Source organism: Rhinolophus sinicus, chromosome 1 (genome assembly GCF_057876585.1).
Source record: "Rhinolophus sinicus isolate RSI-liver-muscle chromosome 1, RSI-T2T, whole genome shotgun sequence".
Taxonomy (NCBI): domain Eukaryota; kingdom Metazoa; phylum Chordata; class Mammalia; order Chiroptera; family Rhinolophidae; genus Rhinolophus; species Rhinolophus sinicus.
In genome coordinates this window covers 161,562,122-161,582,125 of record NC_142501.1, presented here as the reverse complement: position 1 = coordinate 161,582,125, position 20,004 = coordinate 161,562,122, and the positions used below count along the sequence as shown (strand labels likewise).

Sequence of the window (20,004 nt, the reverse complement as noted above, 5' to 3'; positions counted from 1 at the left end):
CTATAAATATTAGAAATGTGGCTTCTTTATTTGGGTCAAAAATAGCCTAAGCAAAGTAAAGGATGCCTAAATATATATTCACATAGAATAATGACTTGTTTTCTGTCATTGGAAAACAAGCTATTCAAAAAGTGAATCTGTTACTGAAGCTTTCAGCATCAACCCTTCCAATTTTTAAAACTGCACTTTCTACTTTTTTCAGGTAAATCATTCTTACTAATGTGTTTCCTTGCCTTCTTAAACAGAATATACTATGTGCAAATTAAATAGTTCCGATGCATGCAGGCTGTCATTTTGAACACCTACCACTGCATCGCCCTGGAACGCAGTGATGCCCGAGAGGTAATCAAGGGGGCCCTGTCCTTTTTGTGCTGCTACTAAATGAATACAGATGCCATGTTGTTAGATTTTATACTTAACAACATAATTATTCTGTTTCTTCTCATCTTGCTGGTAAGAAGTTTAAGCTGCTTCTTCTAATGTTAAAAGGATGTACTTCTGATCAGCTGGATTCTGAATCTAGGTAGCCAGCTTCATGTATATAAAACAGACTCAGTTCTTACCACCCACCGAGCAAAGGGTGGGGGTCCTTAAGTGATGTGCCTTGGGACAATTATTTGCCCCCCTGAACATCTTTTCCTTACTCCAGGTTCATACTAACGGAGAGCAGTGGTTCTCCGAGTGTGGCCCTTGGATCAGCATCAATGGCATCACCTGTGAGCTGGTGAGAAATGCAAGTATATGGGCCTCACCAACCTCCTCCCACAGGAACTCTGGGGTTGCTGCCCAGGAAACTGTGTTTTCACAAGCCCTCCCTGTGAGTCTAGGCACATTAAAGTTTAAGAACCATTTTTAGGGGGGCTGAGGCTTGCCAGAAATTTGACTTTTGGACTAGTGGAAAACTCCTCTGAATGCATTCCAGGTGAACATAAAACCATGTCAGGAAGGCTTAATGAGAAACCATCTGGAGAAAAGAAAAGGCCTGATTTCCTACCTTTGCCCATGCTCTTCCCTCTACGAGAAATGCCATTTTCTCTCTGCCCATGGCGACTCATTCCCACTAACCCTTCAAGTTTCAACTCAAAAGTCACTTCCTTAGAGTTTTTCCTGCCTTCCCAGGCAAAAGGAATTGTTTTGTCCTGTGTACTTTCTCAGTGCTTTGTTCCTTTCCTTGTCCTGGCATTTTATTTATCATAACTTACCAGTCTTCATATCTGTCTCCCACTCAAGGCCGGGGCTGTGTCTCATTCAGCTTTACACCCATTGTATCTAACATAAACCTTTGTTGAGGTAAATCTAATTCAGCCATAAACAAATCTAAGCGCACACACCGAGAGGCAAGATGGGGAAAAGACCGAAGATTTTCTATAGGAAAGCATGACCACTGCTACCGTATTTCCCCCAAAATAAGACCTAGCCAGACAATCAGCTCTAATGCATCTTTTGGAGCAAAAATTAATATAAGACCCAGTGTTATTTTACTATAAGACCCAGTCTTATATTAATTTTTTCTCAGACCCGGTCTTATTTTACTATAATATACGACCGGGCCTTATATTAATTTTTGCTCCAAAAGACTCATTAGAGCTGATTGTCCGGCTAGGTCTTATTTTCGGGGAAACAGCGTAAATGAGTTTCTGTAACCAGGCTCAAACCAGGCACCCTGCTGGCCAAAGACACCTTCGGTTAATGAATGGCCTCTCTGTGGGAGCTGCTAGCTGGACACCAATAGAGCCAAGCAAGGCATTCAGGAATCTCACTGCAGAGACAGCAGCACAGTAACCTGCTAGGAGCTGTCTCAACTGCCAGTCACTTCGGTCTCAGGGGCCCTGTGGACATCACGCGTCTTCTCCTTCTCTGTGATAACCAGCAAGGGCAGGGGGTCCAGGACAGATGGTGAAAGGGGAGGGATGTGGAAGAGAGGGTCACAGACAGACAAGTACACATTTCAATTCATGTCAGATACTTAGAGGGAGCCCAGACACAAGCTGTGGTTCAGCTGAACTGCAGCTGCCTCACAATAAAAGGACAGAAATTTTTATTTCCTTGGCACTCAATTCCGGGTATAATCCACAAGGCCCTACATCCCCATTGCTGGCACTCCAAATGCCCTTACGCTGCTCCACTTTTTTCCCTGGATTTACCTCCTAACATCGCACACAAGTTTCTCATTTGTTAGGTCTCTTCTCTGTCTCCCCTCCACCAGGATTTAAGGAACCACCCAGGTAGGGATTTCTGTCTGTTTTGTTTACTGATATTTCCCTCATGCTTCAAAAAGTGCCCGGCACACAGAAAATGCTCAGCAAATTTCTGTTGAGTAGATGAAACCTTCCTTCCTTCCATTTCTTTGATATGGTTCCATTCCGTCTTAGTTCTCCATGCCCAGGTTTAATGGGAGGCAGTTACCCGTCCTGCACCCTCCCTTCTTTGCGGGTCTGGAACAATTCTACTGCAGAGCCCCTGCTGGTACCTGTTCCTGTGTTCTCGATGCAGCCGTAGGTGGGCAGAGCACTTAGTCTAATGACAGCATCTCCCTGGAGGTTGTCATGATCAGCAGCAGCAAAGAAATGGTGAAATGAGAGTGGGGCTCTCCCTCCCTCTTCAACCTAAGAAGGAAAAGATTGCAGAGAGTCCTTGGGCCGTTGCACATAATACTTTAAAAAGAACTGCATTGCAAAATGACCTTCTAGCACCAATTTCACTGCTTCGAGGAGGCTGAAGCCAGGCAATCTTTCAGCTCCTCTCAAAGTGATACTCAGGCATGATGACATCTGTGTCTCCCTTCAAAGTCATGCTTCCTTCAATGATGGACCTGGTTATAAAGCATCTCTGGCCCATTCTAATCCCCAGCCTCGGCATGGCTGCACCAAAGGATGGCTGCCTTCCCTCCACATCAACACTCAAAAGCCCGCAGGTAGAGAACGATCATCCAGTCTGCCCTCGGATACCATGAGGGTAACTGTCCTATAGGTGTTCCCACCCCGAATAAAAGTCCAATTTATTCCTGTCCAGTGTGTATTTATAGGTGTGCAGACAGAAAAGTGCTCACCATCCCTGAAAGCTAGTGCTTATCTTAATGTCAACGAGGATAATAAATCAGGGTAAGTAAAAGCAGTTGCTGGCTCTTTCTCCTCGAGGGCCCTGTTTGGTATGCTGACTCTGCAACCTGAGCCTGGTGTTATTTTGTTAGCCTGTGGGATATAACCAAGTTCCTTTACTCTGAACAACTCTTGGGGAAATGTAGGAAGATTGACAAGTTACAAAGTGGAAGATCACCCTGACTCTGGGAACGGAGAATGTCCAAATGATTGCCCCAAGTTGTAGAAATGGGAAAACGGGTGGAATATCAGAACCATTTAGAAATAACTCAGTTTTGTCAATTTTCAGGTGCTCGACAACACTAGAAAATCTCCTGAGTTTCTGGCATTTGGTATGTGTGGAGAGCAGAACAAAGAAAGTGAATTAACTTTCATGGAATCCCTACCATGTGCTAGTACGGCACTGGTTTGTTTGTGTTTTTTTTAAATGCTATTTTATTACTCATCAGAGCAATCCTCTATGTAATAGGAATAGTAATATTTTAAAGATGAAGAAATGGAGGCTAAGAAAGATTACATGATTGGTCAAAGGTCACTCAGCTACTGAGTAACAGAACTGGCATTTGAACTCAGGTCTGGGTAATTTCATGATTAGGATACATTATCTAGCTCCCACCCTCCCTACCCCAAGGAATTGTCAACACTGTTTACAGTGATAAGTATCAACTTGATTTAAGGAGTGACTTGGGGATATTGTCCAAATCCCCACGTTTTATTAGGTTGGTCCAAAAGTAATTGCGGTTTTTGCAATTATTCTTTACCTTTTAAATTGCAATTACTTTTGCACCAACCTAATAGTTGCTACAAACATTAGATTCCATTTTTAATTTTACTTCCTCTACTATATATATCTAGCATGGTATACAAAATACTATGCACATCTAGCATTTATATCTGGCACCTAAATATCTGTTGACCAAATAATGTGGATATAATGATTTGATTTTCTGCATATAATTATTTTCTTACTTTTTGAAAAACTCATGATTGAAAACCATGCATATCTTGATGTTATTGACTAGTTAGTTTGGGGGAAGAACTTGGCAGCCAATTTAGGTAGAGATCCTTTATGTACATCGCTACAGATTCCAGCTCTCTGTAGCATTCACTGCTTATTGATCTGAGAATTGTTTACCGTGATAAGGTCAGCAAAAGCAATGACTGGCGGTGGATTCCTGACAGGGGTGATCATGATGGTAAACATCTGATTGTCCAGACGGTTGTGATCCGTATCAGACACAGAGAAATGGAAGCTATCAGTAACCAGATGATTGTCAGTCTCAAACACAGCTGAGTACCTACAGAGGCCAAAGAGAAGAAGCAAATGAATGACCTACACGATCATGCTGAGTAAGATAACTGCATCTTTGTTTAAAAATGAGGCCAGACACAATATAATCCTTCAAGGGAACTGCTGGTTAGTTGCTTAACTATTTTAATACAATTTAAAAAGTTTTGTCAAAGAAAATAAAAATTCTGTCAAGTAATACAAAATGGCTACTTACCTAATTTTCTTGTTGTTGATGTCTTCCATTGTGAAATTGGAAACCTCCGCGATTTCCTCCACTTGAGGCCCTGAGGTTCTTAAGAGAGTACCATACATGGGCAGAGAACTTAACCGAATCCAGATTTCTGAGTCGGGGGAAGAATCATCCTAATCAGGCAAATATGAGGCAAGACATAAATGCACATTTGCAGAAATAAATACTTCCAGTAGTTAAAGATCATGGGTGCTTCCTTCTCTGCTAATTGATAAAGTCTCTTTCCCTTTCTGACAAAGCAATACCATTTCAATCTGCATGAAAATCCCAGTATTTATTCCTCCTAAAATGTCTCTTTGATAATGTCTTCTTTCAGGAGTAGCTCAAGATAATAGTGGTGAAATGCACTTTAGGCATGGGACATAAAACAAAGAGATGCCCTACTGACACTATAAGAGCCACACGAGGTTTTGTTTTTATTATAAGCACCTAGTGAAGAACAAAACATTGTCAGAAACCTGTCATCTTTAAAAATAGTTGTAGGCTTCTTCTAGAGTTTCTAAGGATGGTTTGCTTTCTAGAAACAGGTAAAATTCCCTTATAACATATAATACAATGATAAAGAAAATTTTGTGATGAAGAAAGAATGGAAATTATTTAGCTCAGCCAATGACACACTTTAACATTACACAATAAAATTTTTAAGTTTTACAGAATTTAGGGAATCTTACAGATTTCACTTTATCAGGAATGAACCTCTTACAAAGACCATTTCCCTTTCTGCATTGTTTATTGAGAAGTAAAATTGGCTTTCTGTGTTTCTACATGGACAATAACGGAATGTCTTAATGAACGATTTCGTACTCCTTCAAGGATATTTTTGGAAATACCTCGGAGGCAGGCAACATCTTCCTGGAAAGTTTCCCTTTGTCATTCATCCTTTAGAGCAGGTGTTATGAACGTGGGGGAGCTTTACACTTTACCACAGCAACAATGAAGACAAATATTGCATAGTTCAGTGTACTCTCAAATGCAAATTTTCACAGCTATGTTGTGCAGTTTGTTGAGGTACTGGATCAGGAATGTGCGCATTGATACGGGGCAGTCTGGGGGCAGCAGGTTTCAGTCAGTTTTCATTTCTAGCCCCAGGGGCCTTTTTAAGTTGGCAGTTTAGAGCCTCAAGGCAAGATCACAGAGTTTTCCATATTTCCTCACATCACTTGACACTAACAAGGAAGGAAACTCAAATTCACTGAAGCTGCAAAAACTTCAGAAAATTTCCCCTAAACTTATACTTTAAAAGTTTCTCTATTTTTCCACATGGGTTGTCAAATACAATATACAGGCTTCCAAAAGACTACTTCCTACTATTATTGTGAATACTGCCTGAGAGAGAATTTTAAAAAGACAGTTGAGAGTTCTAAGGTATTTCCTGAAGGCGATACACTAATTGACTCTTGATTAGAAGGAATCTCTTCTAAATTCCTCATCGGGAAATTTGGCAAAGAAATGCTTATTTCATGTCACGCATGTTATTATAATGTTTCACATCTCAAATGACGGCTGAGTTTGAAAAAGTGTGAGATCAGCTAGATTTTCTCTTTTTTCTGAAAATGGTGTCATAATTTAAAGAAATTACTATTTTGGGATATCGAAGACACTGTGGGTACAAAAAAATCATAAGAATATAGACCTTGTTCTTATGTAACTTTCCTACTCAAAGACCTTCTTATCCATTTCGTATTAAATCATTTTCTTTTTATTATTTATACCTCTATTGATACACCATTCAACACGAGGACCAGAACTTTGATTATTAATATTTAACTATGTGTTTCTCCTTTATCCCGTCCCTGGGCCTACCATCACCCTGGATCTTATTTCTCATTTCTTTGAATTTCATGATCTAGCTTGATGTATTACTACAAAATATTTTTAGTTTTTTTGTTGTTTTCTACTTGTGAAAGGGAGTTAGACTCTCCTCTTACGGGATTTACTTTTCTGTTTACTTAATAATAGACTGCTAGAATCCATCAGTATTGTTTTGTGTAGGTATAGCTAATCTGTTTTGAGTGCTCTTTAATATTCCATACAGTAAGTAGGCCACAAGTCATGTGTTATCCTGTGGATGGGCATTTGGCTTGTTGCAATATTTTTGCTATTATAAATAATATTGCTATGAACATTCTTGCGCATATCCTTTGGTGTACATGTGAAAGTGTCTCTTGGATAGGAATCTAGCAATGGAATGGATAGGGTATATGATTAGTCATCCTCACAGTGCAATGCCAAATTCTTTCCTCAAGTTGTTGTTCCAAGTTACACTTCCACCAGCAATGTGAAGAACCTCCTATAGGTCCACTTCCTCTCCAACATTTGGAGTTTTCAGATTTTTATATTTCTGCCAGTTGAATTGGTATATAATGGTATATATTCTTAATTTGCTTTCCCTAATGACAAAAAGATTAATATCTCTTCGTATATTTATTGGCCCTATGAGTTCCTCTTCTGAAACTCCTGCCAATGTCTCTTGTTCATTTTTTTATTGGATTATCTTTTTACTTTTTGATCTGTAAATGTCCTTTATATTTTCTTCATTGTCTTTGGTTATATGTGTTGCAAACGTATATATATATATATATATATATATATATATATATATATATATATATATATTCACCCCCAATTTTTAACTTGTCTGTTTTCTGTATTTATGTTGTGTTTTGGGGAAACATAAATTTAATTCTAATATAGTCAAATTTATCAATCTTTTCTTTATAGTAATATTTTGTTTCTAGTTTAAGCAATTGTTCCCTTTCTCAATATCATAAATATATTCACTTATATCCTACAAAGTATTGTAAAAGTTTGCTTATGACATTTAAGTACTTGATTTGCATACAATTCATATCTGAGTAGGGTATAAGGTAGTAACACAAGTTCTTTGTTTTTCCATATGAATACTCATTTTGTTCAGATCCATGTTTTAAATAGTTCCTCCTGTGTCCATGACTCTGGCTTGCTATATCCGTTTTATATTACAGTCCAATGTGTGAATCTGTTTCTAGACTTTAGTATATTCCTGTGCCACACTGCTTTAAATACTGCAACTTTATTATAAATCTTGATATCTGATAGGGCAAGCCCCTGTCCTGCCATCATTCTTTTTTAGAATTTTGGACCTCTATTCTTCCTTATATATTGTAGAATCAGCTTATCAAGAGCTATAAAAAGGCCATTGGGCTTTTGATTAGATCTCAGTGAAATGGAAAGATCAGCTTATGGGAGAACTGATATCTTTTGATACTAAATCGTCTTATTTGTGACTTTGGCAAACATGTCATTTATTTAATGCTTCTAAAAATGTCTGTCACTTAAGTGTTATCATTTTCCCTGCAGGAAGACTACCTGGCTTTTTTGATAGATTTAGTTCAATGAACATAACTTTTATAATGCTATTATAAGTGGTATCATCTTTTTAGTTACATTTACTGGCTTTTTTTTTTTTTAAAGACTTTATTGGGGAACAGTGTGTACTTCCAGGCCTTTTTTCCAAGTCAAGTTGTTGTCCTTTCAATCTCAGTTGTGGAGGGCGCAGCTCAGCTCCAGGTCCAGTTGCCGTTGCTAGTTGCAGGGGGCACAGCCCACCATCCCTTGCGGAAGTCGAACCGGCAACCTTGTGGTTGAGAGGATGCGCTCCAACCAACTGAGCCATCCGGGAGGCAGCTCAGCTCAAGGTGTCATGTTCAATCTTAGTTGCAGGGGGCGGAGCCCACCATCCCTTGCGGGAGTTGAACCGGCAACCTTGTGGTTGAGAGCCCACTGGCCCATGTGGGAATTGAACCGGCAGCCTTCGGAGTTAGGAGCATGGAGCTCTAACTACCTGAGCCACCAGGCCAGCCCTACTGGCTTATGTATAGCAATGCTATTTTTTTTTTTTTTAAATCTATTTGGTCTCTTGGTAAATTCTCCTTTAATTTCTAATACTATTTCAAGAGAATTCTTTTGGATTTTCTTTATAGTCCTTCATCACATCAATTGTCCCTAGAATTCATACATCTTTTGTTACATTTATTCCTAGATGTGTCATGTAATGTTATTATAGAGGGTATCATCTTTTGAATTATTCTGTCTTTGACTGGTGTATATCAGTGCTATTAGTTTTTAACATTAGTCTTATATCATCTTCTCCATATTGTAGATGACAGAACTGAGCTCCAGAGAGTTAGATAACTTGCCAACAGTTACTACATTAGTAAGTGGTGAGCCTGGATTAAAACCCATTTGTTCTAACTACAAAACCGATACCATCCCTCCCCTACTTGTTTACTTGCAGTGCAGAGCAAATTTGTGTATTGGAAACCACCATTAAGAAGCAAGTCATTCAGAATCCCTTTTCTGCTCTTTGTCTTTCCCAACATCACGTCACCATCTTGTAGTTAATGATACTCTGATTAAAAACAGGCTCACCTGCTCCTACACTTTTATATTCTGCTTCATTTATGACCAGGATTTCAGATGGATTTTCCAACTTTTCTGGATGTTCACTGCAAACTCACTAATTATGTATACCTGGAAAAAATTTTCCCCATTCCACTAAGTATAAAATTCTTCTACAGCCCTCGGAGAAAGTTAGTATATAACTTAGCTAAGTCTTTAAAACATGCTATGCTTTCACCAGGCTAGAAGAGTTCTTTTGGAGTCTTTCTGCTCTAGTGGGTTAATTCACATTCAATCAATTTCTGAAAATACACGTTCAGTTGCCAATGGGCTTGCATTTTGATATGCAGCTTATGATATGCAGTTAATGGGCAGGAGCTGCTCCTGGAGTGCAATTTTGGTCTGTCAAACATTTTTCAAGCCTTGGTGATCTATTGATTAAATCTGCATTCATACATTCTTATGAATTCATGAGTTTCATAAGATTCAAAAGACCATAACCTATGGTAAAAATCACCTGTCAATTAAAAAACAAAAGAAAAAAACAAAATCAAAGCTATTCTGAAACTATACTAGACCCATGAGAAGAATCGGGGTGCAATGCAGTTTCCCATAATTTAAGAAAAGACAATTTGAGGGGAAAATTTGTGCAAAAGCAATTGAAGCAATTGTTCCCAGGCCAATGCTTTATCTTTCATGCTACTATTCAGGACTAGATTTTATAGCGAGTCTTCAGCCCAGAGAAAGGTTACTTAAAAATATATAGTTTTTGGGGATTTTCTTTTCTATTTAAAGGCCCAGGTTCATTGGTTGGAATTTTAAAAATTAGTAAAGGAAAAATTCAATACTAAGAATGATTACTATTCAGATAATCATTCATATTTTCAAGGCATTTGTCAAAACTACTCGTTATTATGTTTACATAGAGAGTTCATAACACATAGTGTTTCCCCGAAAATAAGACCTAGACAGACAATCAGTTCTAATGAGATTTTTGGAGCAAAAATTAATGTACGACCCAGTCTTATTTTACTTATTTTACTTATAGACTGGGTCTTATAGTAAAATAAGACTGGGTCTATAATATAATATAATATAATATAATATAATATAATATAATATAATATAATATAATACAATATAATATAACATAACATAACATAATATAATATAATATAATACTGGGTCTTGTATTAATTTTTGCTCCAAAAGACTGATAAGCTCCAAAAAAGCTGATTGTCCAGGTAAGTCTTATTTTCAGGGAAACACGGTAATTGAAAAATAAAATTAATTAGCCTCATTATCCTTAGCTCCTGAGGTAAAAATCAAAGAAAGAAGATGAGTCTAATTAACCAGGACCACTTACCAAATTAAGGCCAGAACAGAGAAACAAACAGACCCAGAGTTCCTGAATTTACCCTTGGTCCCCTAACCGCCCTCCTTCTCCCGCAGCATGGAATGGAGGTGAGTCGGAAATCTCGCCTAGGAAATCTGGCAGAGGCACAGGAGCAGGCCAGTATTCTGTCTAGAGCTGGGCCTGAGACAAAAGCTGGTAAAAAGTGAGCTTTCTCTCAGAAAAGTGGGCCATGAAATACCAATATTTATTCATCACTGACCAGCTAATTTCTTCTAAAATGTTCTTTCCCCAAAAATCTCATTTGAAATATTATGGCTGGAACTTAAAATATGGCAAGTTTGGCTTTTCTGACATCGGCACTCTTTCTGTTGACAATCACCCATCCCTACACGTACCCACTGTGTTTTTGTCAAGGTTTACGCATTCGCTGTCTGTTTATGAGACATTGAGAGCAGTTGGAATAAAGAGTGTAACTTTTCTTCAGAGTAGAACCATAGGGAAATTGAGAAAACAGTTCTTTATGTGGCTGTATACCTGATGCCCCAAATACTCGGCTATGACATTGCTTTCTAGACAGCCCAGTCAGAGATGCAGCGGCAAACAAGCAGACAAGTGTAAGCACTTACAACATAAGCAAGCTGTGACCTCGTGATGACAGCTGTGCTTTTACTAGCAACGGTAATGCTCAGAGAGGCACCAGCAGCCAGCCGAGGCCCTTGGTCCTCTGACAGTGACACCTGCACTCTCACTTCCACTGTTGTCACTGAAACGCCATCTGTGACTGAAATCTCCATGCTGTCTTCCCGGGCAGAGGAGCCATCATGTAGATACTGCAGAACATTTTTCTCAATATCCTCATATGTGAAAGTGTCACCTGTGAAAGAATAAAACAAATTATAAACTCAATTACTTCTGGGAATGACGCTTTTAATTTATAGAACACCTTTGATGTCAGGATTTCAAAGTACATATAGGATCATAAACCCTGGGAGATATAAGCTAATTAGTCCAATCACCCACCCAATATAGGATTCCCTTTACACAACTCTTGAAAAAGGGTTATTTAGCCTGTCCTCCAACACTTCTCAAAGGGGGGAGGCTCAATGTTTTCACAAGGTTGTTCATTCCACTGGAGATGGCTCTAATTTTTTTTCTTAACTTCTTAACCATATTGAGCCAAAACATAAGATCTAGTCATCATTCTTAGTTCTAGAAAATGAAGGACAAGCCTCTATACTTTATGATAGTCCTTCTAGAATCTAATTTTGATACTGAACATTTTTTGAAAAAGTTAAGAAAATAAATTATGCTTCATGAACCTGTCAGAGGTCTTTGTTTTAATTGGGAGTATAAAGCTTTTTTAAGTTAAAAAATATCTAAAAGTTGAAAAATGTACTTGAAGTTAGAAACCCAAACTGTCTTAAGTCTAGAGTACTAATTCATGATGGATTTGATAGGTGTTGTGTGAAAAAAAAGTTTCAAGGTCATGTAAGTTTGGGAAAAATAGGTTTAAACAAAATTTAAAATTAAAATACTTATACTGCAGAATTTCTTAGAATTTTTAGAATCTTTAATATACAATAGTAAAGCTCTCAAAATTGGTCACGGAGCCCTTTTTATGAAAAATGCCACTTAGTGCCATAGTCCCCCCAAAATTCCACAGAGCACAGTCGAGGTACTATTCTTTTTGGATATTATATCCAACTCTACTTCCTGATAGATTATTGACTCTCATAACTGGTGTTATGTCACTAAAGTAAGGAATTTATTCATTCTCTCGATTCATTTTCTAAGCCTTCTCTTCCAACATTGTTTTATTGTGATATACTGGTGCTAGTGGTATTATGGCTAAAAAAGTAATAAAACTTATAAATTTATTGTAATATATTAAAAATAATATTTTAAAAACATCTTTAGATCTCATATATTAATTACACAAATATAGGTTAAATAGAGTGTTAAAGAAACTGGGTTATGACTGTTATGCTCCTAAAGTAGTTCCCTTAGGGTACTAGAAATCTATTTTAATGATACTTCTTTTGTTCAGTAAAATTTTTAAAATCTGCTTTTGTGACTCCCAAATGATGACTGGTTGTTCTTACAAATTTGATCTACTTTCAAGGTCAAAGACTTGGCCTCTCTCTCTCTGTAGGGATATTCACAAGAATGCATTATTACATGCTATTAGGAATTATATAAAGGTTTTGAGAAAGTACAGATTGTTGGAATAAGCATATAGGATTCCCAATGTGACTACTTTGAAAGGGATAATATCCACTTGGATATATAAGGGCCGACTATTAAAAAATAGATTTAGTTGTGTTCCAGTCAATATGTATTACTTTTTTGTAATTGAAGAAAACGCAAAAAGTTATTTGTGTTACTTGTAACTGTTACATCGCTTAGATAATACTTTAAAAATGTGTTCCCTTTTCTTATGAAGATACATGTACTTTACACTATCAGAGTCACAGTGCTATAAATATTGTGAAGATTTACATACAAAATTAAGGAAAACAAATGTCCATGAACAACCCATAGGAAAGTGGCAGCTGACAACTCATATGAGCTTGTTCAAAATGCGTTTACTTCAGGTTTCCGAAATCCACCAGTCTCACCTACAAGTTGAGGCAATAGCTTCATAGTTTTGAGGCGTGGGTGGTGGCACAGAGAAAGAAGTCCCAAATATTTCAGCCAATGGATTAAACACTAAAGGTTTTTCCTTTCTAAGTATCTCCTCATAGTTTATCCCACAAAGTTGCTCTACTTCTTGTCTGAGATAAAAAAAAACTGACTATAGAACAAGATATCCTCCAAACAAGTCAGTGATAGATTGGGCAGCTACCTGTGGCCATGGGCCCTTGGAACTCAGCTGTGTGCTTAAGGATCATGCCATGCTCTGGAGGTTTCCGAAGCTCAAAGGAGAGTTCTTTGGGTGCTGTCTTGGTATCTCTTACTACCAACTGAAGTCCTACAGTCAGGAGAATAAAGCATGGTGAGAAGATATTAAAAACTATGTAGTCTATATGTCACAACCACAAACCAGGCTGGAAGTCATGTTATGGGTAGTCTGATGATTATAAGAAAGCACTGTTTAATTGCAATCAGCCACAAAACAGGGAAAAGTGATGACAGTCAATTCCAAACACAAGTAGGTTCTTCCAAAAGTTAACCTATAAGTAGGTAGCTCTGAATTCAAAACACCATTTTTCTCACATACAAATAAGGAAGGCCAGAAAAGGGTCAGTCGTGAATGGATGGGTAAGTTTTCTTCCAGAAAATACTCCCAGAAATTGTTTTTGTTTTTGTTGTTCCTTCCCTTCGTCTTTCTTTGAATCCACAGAAGAGTCAAATTATTTTAACAATGGCTGCTCTGGCCATCAGTGGAGTGAGAAGAAGCAGGGTAAAATTGACAGTTGTCTTTGTATACATGTATGGCTTGTTTATAAGTTGGATTATAATTAATTTTAGGCCAATACCCACATGTAGAAATTGGATAAGGATCTGTAGAGCACATTTAACAAAAATCATGATATCCACTGTTTGCTCTTAAGATGTTCTTGGTAAAAAAAATGAGCTTCTAAAGAGTAAGTATACTAATAGTAACTAAAATCACAAACAAAATAACTGAGCCAACTGGTTCCACAACTTCCAAAGGTTATTGTGATCTGTTGTTTCTCCTGTTATTCTTTACTTTCTAAATAGAAGACAAGAGCAGTCATTGAAACTGCTCCCCTCCACTCTCTCTGCTCTCTGTTACTTTATATTTTAGTGATGGCAACAAATCAATCTCCTGGAGGCTGGAGAATAAATTCTGCGTTATATTCCATCACTGAGCATTGGCCTCTACAGGGTTTATTTCATTCTGTCTGTGCTGCTCCTATTTTCATGGAAATGGGCAGAGGGAAGGATATAGATGAGAATGCACGCAAGTTCTGGAAGAGCAGGTCACTACTTTTTGGTAACATCAAGAGGTTTAAGGATGAAGAAGGTAAAGGCGGTCAAATATATGGTGACAGAAGGACACTAAACTTTGGGTGGTGAGCACGCAATGCATTATACAGATGATGTATTATAGAACTGTACACTTGAAATTTATAGAAATTTAATTTTTTTAAAAAAAGAGGTTTGAACAGGGACTCTATTGCTGAAATATGGTTCCATTTTTGAAACCATGTTTCTTTCAGGCTCCTAGTTCTTACCTATAGAAGTGCGTCCTCCTGGGCTGACCTCAAGCAGTGGAGCTGTGACCTGGAACACTGGTGGATGCCCATTAGTGGGAAGTAAGTGAATGGTGAGGTCCATCTCCGGACTTGTGTGTTCTCCATCAGAAACTAGAAGGGGTGTACACACACACACACACACACACACACACACACACACACACACACAGAAACACACAAATCAACTTGTAGTCTGATCACCTTCAGGCTATTTCCATAAATATATAGCCAGAAGCTTTTTTTAGATTACTTTAATACTTTGAAGAGGTGCTTACAAATGGAAAAAATTAGCAAGCCAGTAACATACTCTGAGCTATTGTCACCAAGCTTTTTCTGTGGATAACAAAAAGGCTAAAGGACAGTAACAACAAGGTCATTCTAAGAAGCAAGTTTCACAACAAGCTGATATTGATAAATGTCGGTGGAAAGGAAAGAATACAAAATGTGCACCGTTAGACGATGCTGGGAAAGGCTTTTATTTCTGTAATTATTTTTCGATTGAATTCTTTCTTCCAATGTTCCAGAGAATTTTTTTTCCAAGAAATCTTTTAGAAATGACATATCTATGTCTCATTAGAAAATAACTTAAACAGCACAGAAAATGTCCATACAGATAACCAGACTCGTTTTTAACTGGTCGTTATGCACAATGCAATTAATGGGAGACATCTTTGTGAACAAAACAGTGATTTTAAGATTTTATTTTTCTGGGTTATCTAGCACCCAAGTAAATAAAAACTGATCACCTGAGGAAAATGAAAGCAGAATTGCCTGATCTTTGGCCCTTATTTCCACTTTCTCATAACTTAACATACCCTCTCATCTCTAAAAGCCAGGTTTTAAGGAATACCTACACTGTGAATTCATCAATGTATTTATCTGTAGTGGCAACTGAGAAAACCGTCCTGTTGATTATTTTAAATGTGTGGTATGTTTGCACATGGGTTGGTTATAAGACACTGGTTTCCTTCTTTACTTTCTTCTGGACTCAGTAACAAGTGAGTAGGAATCTGACCTCTACTTTAGCAAAGTAAAGCATTGCTCAGTGACTCCTAATAATGATTCCATTTAGATTTTAGGTTTGTCTTTTCCTTGAGAAGAGGTCTAAAAGATATGGCTGGATTTTACAAGGTATACTCCATGTCCAAGAGAAATCTACAAACAGCTCTGTTGAAGGAGAGAAGACATTATCCCTGTAAGAATGAAGGCTTTTATGGCTCTGTTCATTCAGTCAAATTTCAAAATGATGGCCTCTGACTCTTTGTTTATGCTCAGTCTTCTCTGTGGCTCATCAAAGATAAGGACAGATGATTGTTAACTTATGGGAGTTTGGAGACAAATATACACATTTTTCAGAAGTTTCAGTGGATTTAGCATTCTCTGAATTCCCTGGAACCTAAATTAAGAACCCCTATGTTAAATAAAAATAAATAATTATGAAATATAATTTTATTTTTTTAATGTTTTACATTGATTTTAGTTTTAAGTGGGGGATACCTAAGAGGCTCTTCAACATCCTTACTTTACGGAAGAGGAAAGGAAAGACCCTGAAACTTAGTCATATCACACAGCTGACAGTACAATGAAGGTATGTCTTTGCCTCTGCAAGTAAATGGAAAACAGCTATTTTCTGGTACGTACAACATAACAAGAAAATATATCATGCGGGTGTAGGGTTTTATAAGCAAACATGACAGCTTACAGTCAAAATGTGAGCAATTACAAGTCTAGCCCTCTCTTTAAGCAACATTTCTGATTTCTCTGAGAAACAAACTGCTTCTTTGGGTGAGACGCTGCCTGTGGGCTTCATTCACCTTGTGTATTTTCCTTGCTCAAGATGGTTCTTTAGAACATCTGGGCTTGTCTTGAAGCAGCCAGGTCAAGAATATCAGCTTTCTATCTCAGCTGATGAACCAAATGGACTATTGTCCTTTGTTCTATGGGTTAATACCAGGGCTTGCACTTGTTGCTGCCTTAGTTCATTCTGTGCCCAATTTAAAGTTCTTTCTCACAAAACTCTCCCCAAGGAGACTCCTAGCAGATTCCAAAAGTTTTTCTCCTTTAAAAAAAAGGAACCTCTTACACACTTTCCAATAATTAACTCATTGGATCATAAACCTAAATGTAAAACTGTATAATACAAAACTCCTAGACGATAACATAGAAAAAAACCTAGATGACCTTGGGTATGGTGATGGCTTTTTAGATACAAGGCCAAAGACCAATTTCTTCATGAAAGAAATAATTGATAAGCTGGACTTCATTAAAATTAAAAGCTTCTGCTCTGTGAAAGACAATGTCAAAAGAATGAGAGGAGAAGCCAAAGACTGGGAGAAAATATTTGAAAAAGACATCTGATAAACGATTGTTATCCAAAAATGTACAAAGAACTCTAAAAACTCAATAATAAGAAAACAAACAACCTTATTTAAAAATGAATCAAAGGCTTCAACAGATACCTCACCAAAGAAGATTTACAGATGGCAAATAAGCATATGAAAAGATTCTCCCACAGGGAAATGCAAATTAAAACAACAAGAAGATACCCTACACATCAATTAGAATGGCCAAAATCTGGAACACTGACAGCACAAAATGCTCATGAGGATGTGAAGCAAAAGAAACTCTCACACGTTGCTGGTGGGAATGCAAAGTGGTACAACCATTTTGGAAGACAGTTTGGCAGTTTCTTGTAAAACTAAATATACTCTTACCGTATGATCCAACAATTGCACTCTTTGGTATTTACCCAAAGAAGCTGAAAACTTAGGTCCACACAAAAACCTGCACACAGATGTTTACAGCACTTTTATTCATAATTGCTAAAACTTGGAAGCAACCAATATATCCTCTAGTGGGTGAATGGATAAACTGTGGTACATCCATACAATGGAATATTATTTAGCACTAAAGAGAAATAAGCTATCAAGCTATGAAAAGACATGGAGGAACCTTAAATGCATATTACTAAGTGAGAGAAGCCAATCTGAAAAGGCTACATATTACATGATTCCACCTACATGACATGCTGAAAAAGGCAAAATTATGGAAGACAATAAAAAAATAGTGGTTGCCAAAGGTGGGAGGTGGGGTGGGGAAAATGCATAAGCAGAGCAGAGAGGACTTCTAGGGCAATGAAAATACTCTGTATAATACCATAATGATGGATACATGTCATTACATATTTATTCAAACCCATAGAATGTACAACACTAAGACTGAACGCTAAAATAAACTATATAAACTACGATATGTCCATGCAGGTTCATCATTGGTAAAAAATGTGCTATTCTACTGAGTGCTATTGATAATGGGAGAGGCTATACTCTGCACGTGTAGGATTAGGGCGTATGGGGAAAATCTTTTTACCTTCTTCTTAATTTAGTTGTGAACCTAAAACTGCTCTAAAAAAATTTGTCTTTAAAAGAAATTTTTTAAAAAATCACTCAACATTAAAAAAAGAAAGAAAGAAAGAAAGAAACCTAAGACAGAAACAAGATAAATTAATTTAAGGTCAGCCAAAGATTCATTTCCTCTACTCTGAAGAATAGGTTCAAGGATCACTTAACTTCAAGTCCCAAAGAAGTTAATAGTTAACGCCTTCACTTATTCAATCTTTCAGGTAAAAGTTGAGACTTGGAAACCAAACTGGCAGACTGTCATGATTCCTGTTGTTCATGACCAGCACACACACACAGTAAATTAAATATTCCACACTCAGAGTCAGAAACTTGTATTAAAATCCTGGTACTACTGTTTACCAGGTGTGGAAACCTGGGCAGATTACTTACTCTAATGACCCTTAGTTTCCTCAGCTTTAAGATGCTAAAAATAATATCTGTCTTTATAATACTGTTACAAGGATTAAATAAGACAACATATTGTAAGTTGATTTGTAAAGTATAAATGATATAATCTAGTGTATATTATTACTGATTGCATGAATTATTTAGAAGCCTGACACTAGAAATGAGCTGATACTGGGTTCATATCAATAATGACACACATTAGAAAAATAAATAAAAGGCATCCAAATTGTAAAGGCAGAAGTAAAACTGTCACTATTTGCAGATGACATGTTATTATATAGAGAAAACCCTAAAGATGCCACCAAAATCTTAGAACTAATAAATGAATTCAGTAAAGTTGCAGGATACAAAATCAATATATAAATCTGTTGTATTTCTATATACTAGTAACAAAATATCAGGAAGACAAATTAAGAAAATAATACCATCTACAATTGCATCAGGAAGAATATAATACCTAGGAATAAATTTAACTAAGGAGGTGAAAGATCTGTACGCGCGTGTGTGGATGTGTATATATATATATATATATATATATATATATATATATATATATATATTATATACAGAGGGTGCCAAAAAATGTATACACATTTTAAGAAAAGAAAAAATTGTATTAATTGTAATACTCAATATATACCAATAACAAAAGAGGAATACAAGTCACATTTGATTTCTGCAATTACAAGAGGTGCTCAAAGTGGTTACCATCAGCGTCCAGACACTTCTGATTATGGCAAATTACTGCCTGAGCATAGATGACATCTCTTAAATGTGTATACATTTTTGGGGCACTATCTATATAGTGGAATATTATTCAGCCATGAAAAAGAATAAAATCTTGCCATTTGTGATAATATGGATGGACCTTGAAGACAAACCATATGATCTCACTTATACATGGAATCTAAAGAAAATAGAGAGAGAAAAAAAAAGCCCAAGATCATAGATAAGAGAACAGATACAGATTGGTGGTTGCTAAAGGTAAGTTGAGGGAGGTGGGTGAAGAGAAAGAAGGTGGTCAAAAGGTACAAACTTCCAGTTAGAAGATAAAGAAGTCCTGGGGATGTAATGTACAGCATGGTGACTACATTATAATATTGTACTGCATACTTGAAAGTTGCTAAGAGAGTAGATCTTAAAAGTTCTCATCACAAGGAAAAAATTGTAACTATATATGGTGACACAGTTAACTAAACTTATTGTGGTAATCATTTCTCAATATATACAAATACCGACTCATTATGTTATACTCCTGGAACTAATACAATGTTATATGTCAACTATATCTCAATAAAAAAATTAAAACAAAACACGATACAACAGTAAAATTTACTGTTGGTTCAAGTACGATTTTTAACCCTCAAAGAAGAAAGGAAGGCCTGGGAATTTGAGGGAGGTGACTTTCTCTTCCACCAAGATTTATCCCTACATGAAATATAATAGGACATATGGATGATTGATTTTAATGGAATAGTCAATCCTAACTGAACAGCTATATAAGGATGCCATTTATGGTGAACCATCCTCACTGTAGACCTAAACAAGAAAGCTTGTCCCTTTTTTGCCCCAGCATACCTGCTAGATCTGACCCTG

At 37.0% G+C, this 20,004-nt stretch overlaps 1 protein-coding gene across 3 annotated transcripts in view; it reads right to left on the bottom strand.

Annotated features, from left to right (window-relative positions):
* The window catches only part of FRAS1 (Fraser extracellular matrix complex subunit 1), a 424,744-nt gene that overhangs the window by 83,873 nt on the left and 320,867 nt on the right, over positions 1-20,004 (bottom strand). For all 3 annotated transcript variants that reach the window (XM_088791576.1, XM_019720206.3, XM_088791578.1), the window contains 6 exons: positions 14,579-14,710; positions 13,222-13,347; positions 11,003-11,250; positions 4,604-4,752; positions 4,234-4,396; positions 2,471-2,606 (listed from right to left, as the gene is read on the bottom strand). In XM_088791576.1, coding sequence (XP_088647702.1) covers positions 2,471-2,606; positions 4,234-4,396; positions 4,604-4,752; positions 11,003-11,250; positions 13,222-13,347; positions 14,579-14,710 — 954 coding nt within the window. The remainder of the gene's footprint in view (positions 1-2,470; positions 2,607-4,233; positions 4,397-4,603; positions 4,753-11,002; positions 11,251-13,221; positions 13,348-14,578; positions 14,711-20,004) is intronic.